Source organism: Bos grunniens, chromosome 17, assembly GCF_055505025.1.
Source record: "Bos grunniens cultivar Pamir isolate PY7600 chromosome 17, Bosgru_T2T1.0, whole genome shotgun sequence".
Taxonomy (NCBI): Eukaryota; Metazoa; Chordata; class Mammalia; order Artiodactyla; family Bovidae; genus Bos; species Bos grunniens.
The window spans coordinates 47,966,416-47,979,521 of record NC_141181.1 but is presented as its reverse complement, the minus strand read 5'-3'; the positions used below and the strand labels follow the sequence as shown (position 1 = coordinate 47,979,521).

Here is a 13,106-nt window from a genome sequence, read left to right as displayed (position 1 = left end):
ATGAAGTCGTAACAAAATTACCTATAATAAATGGAAAAGCAGTATCTTATGAAGTAAATGGATAATCATGAGAAAGGATTAAGCCTAACTATGTACTCTTGCTTGTCTACAATCTATTAACAAAGGATAGAGACTTTTAAGACATATTAGCCCCAAAAGAGATGAATTTCTCTTCAATTAAAAGTCCTGCTGGATAACTGGAAAACACACACATTTTTGTCATTTAAGTTTATTTGATCCTGTTTCTTTATACCACCTAAAATCATTTAGATAGAAACTATGGCAAACTTTGGAAAACACTCATCTATGCAAAGAAGAACAAAGAAATAAAAAAATACATGACTTTTGTTACACATTTATTTAAGTTTACAAAGTGCTAGAGTGAGCAAGATTTAGAAAATGCCAAATGGAATTTGATGGATAGAGCATAATTAGTTATTCTCCTTCTGTTCCATAATATTTCCTGGCAATGCTTAGTCAAAACAGATCTGATAGCTGTGGGTAACATTCATATGTTAATACTCTGATGATAAGGCTTTGAATAACCACAGTTCTTTAAAAAAATGAAGGATGTAGTTCAACTTAGATAAGAGATCTTCACTTACTCCTGTTGAGTTCATCACTAGACAAGCATCTCCTTAATCCATAAAATTACACCTGTCACAGGAACTTAACTTCATTAATGCACCTTCACAGTCCATGGTAAATTATTAGCAATACACAACCCATGATTCTCAAGTTCATTAAGACTGACTCTTTTGCATCTTTATGATCTGACTCTGACTCTAAGAATAACGGATGCATTTTCCTGGTGGTCCAGTGGTTAAGAATCCACCTTGAAATGTAGGGGACATGGGTTCGATTCCTGGTCAGGGAACTAAGATCCTACATGCCATGGGGCAGCAAAGCCCATGAGCTGCAACTAGAGAATCCCTGTCCCACAACGAAAGATCCCACATGACACAACAGAGATCCCTCATGCTGCAACTAAGACTCAGCGTAGCCAAAATAAGTAAATAAATAAAGTCCAAAAGAAAAAAAAAAAGAATAACTGAAAAACATTCAAAGAGAGTAGGGAGAATGTATAAAGCAAAACTGCTTCTGAAGCAAAACCTATTAACATGAAAATATCCAATCCATCATATGTTCTCCAATTATCCTTCAAGGAAAAGGAAACGGATCTTCTGGTGTGCTCACTACCCCCAAGAGTAGAGCATGATTCTTCTGCATTTAACCCCATAAAGACAGAAGCAAAATAAAAACAATTTAAAGGGAGGATAAAAGTTGAACATAGTAATTTACATTCAGCTTTCTTCCCCAACTTCCCAGCTCATTCCAAAAGAAATTACAGTTGCCAGTCCCTCTGCTGAAAAAGTGTCCTTTTCTGGGTTTTCCCTCAATAGGTCATCAATGCAGATGCTCTTATGCACCTTACTTGATATGAACAGGTATGTCAAGAGACTATTCAGTATGTGTACTTACAGATTTGCATAGTAATACATAAAGTAATGTCTTTATAGTCTTATATATAGTCTTATTCTAGGATGTCACTAAAGGAATATTCATGGAGACTCTCACAGGTAACATGTGTTGCTGTAGGGTCTGGAAACAGCTACCAACCAGACCCACCGGTGGTGTGGTTTTCCATCGGATTCATTTTGATATTTGGCAAAACTAATACAATTATGTAAAGTTTAAAAATAAAATAAAATTAGAAAAAAGAATCTAAAAATAAATAAATAAATAAAAGAGCATGCATTCTACAGCTTCCTCATTAAGCAAAGCCTTCCTGGCTGTAGTGTAACAACTAGAGTGAAAAACACTGAATAAACTTCTGCATCATAACATACTTTTCTATTTCTTATTGTGGGTCCAGATGATGAAAGAAAGCATATGTACTCATGCAGACATACACAAGTACGCATAAGTATGTCATGTATACATGCAGATACTGAAACACCCATATCCCTTATATGTCCTAGATACATATACTATATATATGACATATTACAAAGACATGTAATATACTGCATATGCACATACATATAATAGTCTACATATGCACACAAATATAACATATTATAGATATAGAGTTGTGTGTGTTTCTGTATGTCTATATTAGGCCACATGCTTTCTTTCGTCATCTAGACCCATAGTAGAAAATAGAAAACTGATATCAGAATCTACAAATGGATAAGGAATAGTCTCCATAGTGAGTGGCATGATGATATCAGAACTGTGAAGGAGTAGCTTGACAGTCCATTCAGCAAATTTGTTTCTTAAAGATACTGATACAGATGAAAGGGGGGAAAATGGCAAGCACCATACATTTGTACATTTTGATATGTCCTAGAGCTGTTGATTTTCTGTTTCATCTGAGGAAGTGTTAAAGCCCCTTGGGAATGCCTATCTTAGCTGATGCATAAAAAGGCAGCTTACACCTTACATCTTAATGGGAATGAGCTTCTCTTGGAAAGTTTCCTTAATTTCTCCATGCCCAAGACAGACTGAATGAACGCTTAGCCAGAAAGTCAAGAATACATTTCAAATGATTCAAATCTCTTCGCATTTCATACATAACACTACAATCACTGCTACTCCCACTAATCCATACAGTAAATGGCAAGAAGAAGCAAGCTGGAAAAAAAGCACCTTGGTTGGGATTTCTCCCAAGTCTCCCCCAGACTCCTGCAACTTTCTGGTAAAGAAAAAAATATATGTTTGTCTATATATCTATCTGTATATGTATCATTTATCTCTCCACCCATCCATCCATCACATTATCTATTATTTATCTAACTATCATCTATTTATTGTTTATATATCTATCATTATTCATCTACCTACCTATCTATCCTCCTAATTTTTGCTAACATTACAACACAAAGGAAACCCTTAAGGGAGCTGGCACCTTACTTCCCAAACCACGTCACTGGCACAGACACTTTTGGACGTGACCTTATTTATAAGTTCTTGAAGGTACTCCACATGGCAGACCATTACTACATAAAGACTTAGGGCAGAACTCAGATACAGATCTCTTCTTCTCTGCTCTCATTTGCTCTACAAGCAAATCTTCAAGAAAAAAATTCTTGAAACACTGGTCACAAGAGGAACGTCTTGACAGAGCTTGACAGTTGATAACCCAAATCTCAGAGCACCCACGTGAAACAGGAGCATGGAGGGAAATTCACATCATGTCACCCCCAAATTCACATCAAATGCTCTTTGGAAATAAATCCCCAAAGGCAAACTAGACATCAGCTGAGATTCATGACCTCCATATTAGAATAAACAATGGAAAATAAACTTTCTCTAAACATGGAGCTAGGAAGTTTAAAAACCTGACTCCAGAAATAATGCGTATAGGTATGGCTGGTCCATTTATTATTATTTCAATTGCCGGTAATACAATGAGCAAAAAAAAAACCCAACCAACCCCAAAGTGGCAAAAACAGGTGACCAGACCAGAAATATTTTGGAATCACAAATGCTGCTGCTGCTGCTGCTAAGTCGCTTCAGTCATGTCCGACTCTGTGTGACCCCATAGACAGCAGCCCACCAGGCTCCCCCGACTCCGGGATTCTCCAGGCAATAACACTGGAGTGGCTTGCCATTTCCTTCTCCAATGCATGAAAGGAAAAGTGAAAGTGAAGTCGCTCAGTTGTATCCAACTCTTAGCGACCCCATGGGCTGCAGCCTACCAGGCTCCTGCGTCCATGGGATTTTCCAGGCGAGAGTACTGGAGTGGGTTGCCACTGCCTTCTCCGGAATCACAAATGAGGTTTCAGGAAACAGAACTAAATCAGGAACCACTGAGTTTCCAAGTCTCTCTGCCCAGCTGTGAATCAACTGCTTCTAATTTGGTGAGTATCAGAGACAAAGTCACAATTCTCTATAATTCCACAGCAGATTGTTCACATGCCCATCAGAAAATGCCCACACAAAATGCAATCCTTGCATTATATTTAAATGACACGGCAAATGTAAAAGGCACCTTTTCAGGCCAGGAAATCTACCAACTTTACTCGTTTGTTTGTTTGCTTTCTCGAGAAACTCTTGTTTGGAACACTTGCAAAATGGGCCGTTTTATCAGAGCTGCCCAGACTTTCCGTTTTCCCTAATCGTACAGATTAGAGAGAGGTCGCGTTGCCATGTAACATCATTTGGAGATTAAACTCCATCTGCACGGAGGAGTCCCTGCAGGTGACCCAGAGCTGCACTGGGACTGTAAGCAGGTCCACCGTGAATAATAGCTCACCTTTTTCCAAATGAAGGACTTCATCCGTCTTACCTAGAAGCGCTAATAATACAGACGCACAGCAAATGCAAACCACAGTGAAAGTGGCTGTTAACGATGTGGGGAAAACAGAGGCCGCCCTCACTGATAATCTGAATACACGGCAGGCCGTGGGGACTCACCTTTTTTCCGAGCCAGCCGACTTCTTCTGACAAACAATGACAGCGGGTGTGTACTTCCCAGCATAATCTGTGCTCTCCTTGACTTCCCACACGGAAGGGCTGCTGGCTCTCACCCCAATGATGTTCATGCCTTTCATCACCTTTACCCTGTTGGAGACAGCAAGTGCACAACTGAGACGCCGGTGGGCATCCCTGGGTCACCTCTGCTTCTGGGGACACCCAGCACTTAATGGCACATGGTCAACTGAGACGCCGGTGGGCATCCCTGGGTCACCTCTGCTTCTGGGGACACCCAGCACTTAATGGCACATGGTCGCCTGGCAGGTGTCACCCCATGTTTAACAGAATTTAATCACACATTGACAATTCCATTCCAATCCATCCATCCTCATTTTTTCTCCTGGTCATTACTTCCTTTAACAGAAACAGAATAGTGACACAGGCAAGGATCGGTCACATAATAGTGGATGGCTTTAATTAAAAAAAAAAACTACCTGAATACCAGTAGACTGTTAAAATTAAATAGAAAAAAGAAATTCATTCAAACTGCAAAAGTGAATTAATAATAACAATGCACAGTTTAGGAATGTCTTTTCCATGCCGCATACTGATGGGCCCTTTCTCTGTATTATCTAATTTCCCAAGCATCGTTCCAAGTTCAAGGGTGGAGGACAGGCCCTGCCACTCAGACAGTTTTGAGAAGCATGCTAGTTCATAGGAAAACAGATGTTGACAGGGTACAGAGGCATGCCTTAATTCCTTTTTTTTTAAAGATTTTTTTAATGTGTACTATTTTTAAAGTCTTTATTGAATTTGCTGCAATATTGCTTCTGTTTTATGTTTTGGTTTTTTGGCCGCAAGGCACGTGGGATCTTAGCTTCCCAACCAGGGATCGAACCTGCAACCCCTGCATTGGAAGGCAAAGGCTTAAGCACTAGACTGCCAGGGAAGTCCCTGCCTGACTTCTACTCTTGTGTTCCTCCCACAACATCCTCATCATCAGCATTGTCATCACCAGGACCATCATTCCATCATCACTATCACTTATCGATTCCTTTCCACAAACTGGGTGCTCTTCTGAGTTCATGACAGTTTTATTTCATTTCACTCCCACGTATGCCCTGTGAGGTCAGGATCATTTTAATTTTCACTGAGAAGCTGAGCAACCAGGGGATCTGGCTGCAGGTGAAGCAGGATTTGAAACGGTTCCTGAATCACAGTGTGGGTCCAACGAGTCTCAGGGCTTTCCTTGGCATCACATAAAACTTCCTCGTGCTCAAGCCACTTATTTGAGCTGGTTGATTTCTTTGTTAGCCAACACTGGCCAGTACCTGTCCTGAGATTTAACATCTTCTCAGACCTAATGACAAATTTGTGAAAGCAGGTGAGGCCTCATACCAGACTGCTTATTATTTCTCTCCTTCCCTGGTGGCTCAGGCAGTACAGAATCTGCCTGCAATGCAGAAAACCTGGGTTTGATCCCTAGATCGGGGAGATACCCGTTGAGAAGGGAATGGTACCCACTCTAGTACTTTTGCCTGGAGAAGGAAATGGCAACCCACTCTAGTATTCTTGCCTGGAGAATTCCATAGACGGAGGAGCCTGGTGGGCTACAGTCCATGGGGTCGCAAAGAGTCAGACAGGACTGAGTGACTAACACTTTTACTTTCCATTCACACATTCCTTCTTTCATTCATTCACGGAAAGGGACAGATGACACGCTTGCAAATTTTTCCCCCAGATATCAGAGAAGCAGGATGAGAGAGGCAGAGAATGCATGGCGGAGCTGGTTTCCTCATACACCCTTGTTTTTCTCTAAGAGATTTCAAGTGAATAAATATATGGGAAATGGAAAGGATATAGTCAAAGGACAACGCAATAAATCGCAAACAGTTGGATGCACAAACTGCTGGGAAGAGTCATGCTTCCTGTTGTGTCTTCTTTTCTTAGTCCCTTGAGGAAAACATGAATGGATCTGAAGCAAGAAGGCCAGGGGACAAATGGGGCAGGCTGATGGGTGACCAGGTGGAAGATGCTCCCAAGAGGGGAGCCCCAGAGGTATGCTCCCCAGACTTATAGCTGTGGTACCTGTAATGACACAGAGGCAAGGAGGTGGGCTCTGAGTCTCCATCTCTAAAATCCTCACTCTTATCACCAGATGAGACAAGCCAAGTCACCCCTAATATTAAGAACAAAGCGGGAAGAAAAGATGCCACTTTTAGGAATGGGGCTTGGTGAGAAAAGGACTTGCCTGCATGCACTATGAATGGAATTTCCCAAAGAAACAACTTGAAGACAGATTGTGCAAAGAAAAGTGAACTCAGCAGGTCTGAGACTGCCCCCCTAGAAAGGCATGCTGGCAAGGCTGCCCTCTGGTATCTGGATTTTGAAAGGGGTTTCCTCAACTCTTTAATAATGGGCTCACTAAGTCTAAATTTTTTGTACAAGCAATATAGTTGATGACGGACTCCTGCTTTCTTTCTGGTGGTCTGAAGTTACCGTGCCTGCCAGGCAGGTGGTGTCTAGGAGACCTGCCCCCAGTAAAAAATGCTTGGCTCTCAGGCTTGGATGAGCTTTCCAGAGAGACAACTGTTTATCCGTGTTGTCATAACTTGTTGCTGGAGGGATGAAGGGCACCCTGTACAACTTCCTGAGAGGGGACTTTCCCAAGCTTGTGTCTAGTACCCCGAGACTCCACCCCGTGTCTCTTTTCCTTTTGCTGAACTTGCTTTGTGTCCTTTTAATCCAATTATGACTGTACGCTGAGTCCTTAGAGTTTTCCCCGCAAGTCATCAAACTCAGGGGTGGTCCCGGGGACCCCAAAACACATACTACTTTGCCTTATCTAACAAAGACAAGAGGAATCACTTCTTACATTTGAACCCCAGGGCTGAAGTTAGCATTTGTAGGTGAGCACCATGCACATTGGTGCTTCTAGAGGAAAAACAATACAATGCTTTGTGTCATAAATAATCCAAGTAGAAACCAACATCTTGAATGCAGTCACTTATAAATTGGGGATTGTATGCACAGACTAGGAAGCCATCTGACCTTCTGGTGACAGGAGCTGGGATTCCTGCCTTGCAGGAACTTATTTAAATTGTAAGCAACCAAGATGGTTGATGAAAAGTTCAATTCACTACGGACAGCTGCTAGTCTATGAAGATGAATTCTAAGGGCTGTTCCAATTACTGTGCACTGGGATTTTATTGAGTCAAATTTACTTTAAATAAATAGGTCATCATCAACTTGGATTTGGCAATCTTTTCGTGATACAGGAGTTATTAGTATCTAAGCTTTTTCTGATTATAGAATAGGCTCTTATTTTTCTTAAAATTTATTCATACGTAGGTTATTTAGAATTCAGATACTGTTTCTCCAATGAATCATTTTTAAGTTCTTAGGAAAGAACATGGTTGCTTATTTAACCCACAAAGTACCTAATATCTGTTGCCAATAATTCCAGTGCAGCTACCCGAAGCTATAATTTATAGCATTATTTCTAAAGAGGGATTATGAAATTGAGCACTGGGCACTAAGAAATGGTGCTTTGTGGACATAGAATGTTTTCATAAGAGAAGACACATTTCTATAGCATATTTCAGATGTTCTGAATTGGGCAAGAGGTCCCTGCTCAAGAAACATCCGTGAATAGAGTACAAACATCAAGAACGAATGAATGTATGAAAGAAACGAGAGTGGTTGTTTCTCAGAGACACATCTGTGGTACACACTGAATATGGTTTGTGTTGGGAGCATCATTTTGAAACATTCATCTCAGCGCTGTAAGTAGCAGCATTTTGGAACTATTAAGATAATCCTCAGAACACATGAAATTTGGCTCTGCTGGGTCTGAACCAAATGCTACTTCCTTCTTTTGTTGATGACAACTGGGTTACTTACATTCATTAGTGGAAATTTTATAATCTACTTGTGGTTCAATAAATACAGGTTACACTGACAGCTTTACTACATAGAGATAAACACAGCACTTGATTTCCAAAGACATTTACTATATATTTACATTTAATAGTATGACTACTGTAGTGGCTGGAGAAAAAGCCATACATTTACTATATATTTACATTTAATAGTATGACTACTGTAGTGGCTGGAGAAAAAGCCATAATTTCTCCCCACAGAATGTACATGGACTGTGGACTGGAATAAACAAACCCTGCTTGGCTTAAAGGTATAGTTTATTTCAAAAACATAACAGAGTTATTGTATTTATATAGGTTACACACACAAATATATCCATAGATAGATGTAAATACACATACAAACACAAATACACATACACGCATATAAACACAAATATAAACGCATTGATATACACATCATATATACACACATGGACATGTACACACACAGACATATACAGATGCATATACACGCATATACATACACAACAACATATGCATACATGTGCACACACAAATATACATGTATATACACATAGACATATTCATGACAATATATGCACATTACATATACACACAGGTATATATACACATATTGACATACACAGACATATATACCTGCACATACACATACTCATATATACACACAGTGACACACACAAGCACAAATATAAACATATATATATACACACATACATGCATGCACACATAGATACATACAGAGACATATAGAAACATGATACACATATATACATACACACATATGTATATACACATATATCTCTGGCATTGCAGGCAGATTCTTTACCATCTAAGTCACCAAGGAAGTCCATATATACACACACACACACAGATATATATAGACACACATAAACAAATATTATGCATGCATATATGCATATGTTTATATATACATATAGACACATACCCATATACACACATGCGTGCACATCTATGCTTGTGAGTGTTTCAAATACAGTATCCAGTAACAGTTGAAACAGCCAGCAGCCTGGGATCAGAGCTGTGGTGTGCACCTGTTATTTCTGCTCTCCCTCATCCCATCTCTCATATCCTGGGTAACAGAAGGATGCTACACGCTTCCAAGTGCTGTGGATTTGGTTAGCGGCATCCTTTCCAATTAACTGATGGGAAACCTGTCACTTCTCATTGGTTCATAGCCCAAAAAACCCCTTTGGTTCAAAATAAAGCTGTTTTGAATTCCTCCCTGTCTCCTTACTTATCTTCCCTCATTAATTATGGAAAAGAATTAAATATACTGTGTTTTCTCATACTCAGTAACTTTATTGTAATATTAATAGTCCACAATCACTCATTATTCTAATTTCTAATTGATGAGGATCAATTTATGACCATATTATGTCCCACCAAGACCACATCTTTTATAGCCTATAACATTTCATTTAAGAACCATTTTCAGACAAACACCACATGATATCATGTAGATGTGGAATCTAAAATATGACACAAGTGAACTTATTTATGAAACAAAAACAGACGCTCAGTCATAGAAAACAAAATTATGGTTACCAAAGAGGGAAGGTGTGGGAGAAGGGATAAATTAGAAGTTTGGTATTAGCAGATACAAATTCCTATATATAAAATATCTTGAAAAGGTCCTACTACACAGCACAGGGAACTCTACTCAATATCCTGTAATAAACCATAATGCAAAAGATTAAAACATAGAACAACTTTCAGCCCCATCCCTACATCTTGGACCTGCCCCAGCCAAAAATTATTTTAATGTGATTATTTATGATGTAATTAACAGCCTTTGTTAATCTTGTCCCATTTCTCCTTCCTGGGACACTGGGCCCCTCTTCCCATCACTGGAATGTACTTTGCTGAATTTCTCTGCGCATGACTTTGGGACTAACCTAATATATGTAGTTCAAGGCCGACAATGCTACACACGAGTGAACCCTAGTTAAAGCCGTAGTGTGAATTAGCAGGTTCTAAAGCATTTCTTTTACAACCAGGAACTCCTATCGGTAAATTATTTTTTAGCATTTCACTTTAATATAAATATATTTATCAAATCTATACTTGAACTACTGACATAACATGCATGCTAGAAAATATGCAGAAAAATATAAATAAAAATGATGAGATTACAAAACAACATGGTGAGAGGTCCTATTTTTGCATCATTGCAATTTTTTCATCACTTTGCATATCTCTTGGGGTGCACACACCTCACTTACAGGGAATTGCTCAAATCTCCAGACCCTTTAATTCCCAAGCGTGACATGAATAAACATAATGAACAGAAGTCCTGTTATATGGAAGCAAGTAAATAAATGCACATTAATAAGGAGATAAAACTCTACTGCTGATTCCGTGTGTTCCTATAAGTATGAAGAATCTGTTTCCACACTGCCATTTTGGTAAAGTTAAATTCAGAATGAAGGCCAGTCACTTCAAGGCAAGTCGTTTTTGATGTATTGCTATCTTGAGGCATTGAAAGTCCTAGGCTGACACAAGGCGTGTGTACCATCATCCCAGCTGTCAAAGGACCACACTCTGAGGGGGATTAAAGAGCAGAAGATCAAACACGGAGTGGATCTGCGTCACACAGGAAGGGGCATTCCCCAAAACCCACAGTGGGAGGAGCCAACAGTGGAGAAAGAGGGGGACATGGCCTCCAGGAGCCCCTGCCAGCCAGACGGGAGGGAGGTGGACACTTTTTAGTCACTGGCTGATCAACTGAATTTTCAAAGGCCGTGGAAGTGGAGATGATGTCATTCCTTATAAAGTGCAAACTTAAGGAGGGTTGGACAACTCAGACTATGAGCCCAGGCCTGGTGTTGCCAAGTCTTTAAACATTGAAGGGAGGGCAGAAATTCTCAGATGTATGTGAAATTCCAAAAATGTAAAAACACCATCCTCGCTAAGCAAAGTCATTCAAGGATTGGAAGCTGCTCAGCGTTTGTGACCTCTGTTAGCTGGAACGCAGTAAGATCAATCCATCATGAATGAGTGAATGAATCAATGAGGTATGTGACGTCACGTTACCTCAGAAGTATCACTGAGGTCTCCAAGCACAGAAAAGCACACCAACATCTTGCCCCTCCCTACACGCACACTGGACATGATTAATACCTTTATCATTTTTGTCCTGATTAAGGGGTTGGGATATGCTCACTGTAGAAAAACACTGAGTAATACACACAGGTATAAGGAAAAAAGTAAAATCTGCCTGAACTTCCATCACACTGAACTTAGATCATCAAAATTTTAGTCATCATCCTGCTTTGTTCACACCTGTGGATAAAGAATGTCACCTGCCATTTCAGTAAACAAAGGACGGTCTAGACATCAAGCCCTCAGCTCCTGCAGCCACCCTGACTGTTCACCCTGAGGGGACTCAGGATGGAGAAAAACAGGATACTGGCTCTGGACAGCTGTAGTGAACATCAAAGGAGTAATTTCAATGAGCTCAGACTCTTGGATCTTCCTATACAAAGAAAAGCACCAAAATTATTCACTCGAAATGTCTGTTTTTGTGATTAGCAGTAATCTTTCAAACTTCAACTACTTTTTTTTTTTTCCCAGCAAAAACTTCTATACATCCAGTTCCTCCCTGACCTCTTTGGAGTAGACCCTCAGAGCAATCTGAGAAGATGTCTTCAAGTCCATTGAATAAAATGTAATTCTTGACTTTGAAGCTGTATTTTTTTTTTACAGTTGACACACCCAGGTTATAATTCTATAATTTTCTATAAATAAGATCATGCCCAGGATTGTCATGTGGCCATATAACTTGTGCCCTGACCAACTCCAGGAAGTACCCTGCATAGAAATTAGGACGTTAATTGGGCCTCGTAGAGTTGAGCAGTGTACAGTCTCTACAACTGTCTGCAACAATCCCGATCATACAAAAGATGCTGCTTTATTCACAGATCACCCTGGCCGCTCTTCTCAACTGACTCCGAGGACAAATTAATTGCTGAAAGCAGGAAGCAGGCTGGCCGCCAACCAACTCAGAAGAGCCCAGTGAGAAGAAAAGCCAAAGCAACAGAACTCTGCATCTTGACCCAAAGGGTGAGCGACATGTGATGCCAGTCTCTGGCCAGGCTGGCTGCTGGTGCAGAGGCTGAGGACTTGCTGTTTCTCCCGGAACTTCCATGAGTCACCACCTTTCACCCCAGTAAACTCAACCTGTGGGCTACCTTTGCCAGCACAGAGAGATGCTCTCTAACTCTTTAAAAGCCATTGTAGAGCTAAAGGTGTCCTGTACATAGTCCTTAGTCTCTCCAAGTACCTGGTTTCCTCTGACTCTCAGTTCATTCACAAGAAGGTTCCAGAGACCCATCTTTCCTATGGGCACATGTCCAAAACATGTGGTGAGTAGAAACGGGACAGGAAGGACTGCACACCACACGGGAAGCACACCAACAGGACGAGTCTGGGTGCTAACTGTTAGAAGCTTTGGGGGGAGACTTCCCTGGTGGTCCAGTGGCTACGACTTTGCACTTCCAATGCGGGGGCCTGGGTTCAATCCCTGGTCTGAGAACTTGACCCTGCATGCTAAAACAAAGAGTTTGCATGCTGCAACTAAAGATTCCACAGTCAAATAATAAAACAAAAAATAATATTAAATATTTATTTAAAAAGAAGCTTTAGAGGAAGTGATGATCCCCCTCCTAGTACCTCCCTTCCACCAAAATGTTCAGATATAAATGCCTAAAGCAGGTCATGAATGTAATGAGTAACACTAGGTGAGTAAACCAATCCTGT

At 40.4% G+C, this 13,106-nt stretch overlaps 1 protein-coding gene across 1 annotated transcript in view; it reads right to left on the bottom strand.

Annotated features, from left to right (window-relative positions):
- The window catches only part of TMEM132D (transmembrane protein 132D), an 896,163-nt gene that overhangs the window by 472,425 nt on the left and 410,632 nt on the right, over positions 1–13,106 (bottom strand). The window contains exon 3 of the mRNA XM_086345974.1: positions 4,423–4,569. Coding sequence (XP_086202100.1) covers positions 4,423–4,569 — 147 coding nt within the window. The remainder of the gene's footprint in view (positions 1–4,422; positions 4,570–13,106) is intronic.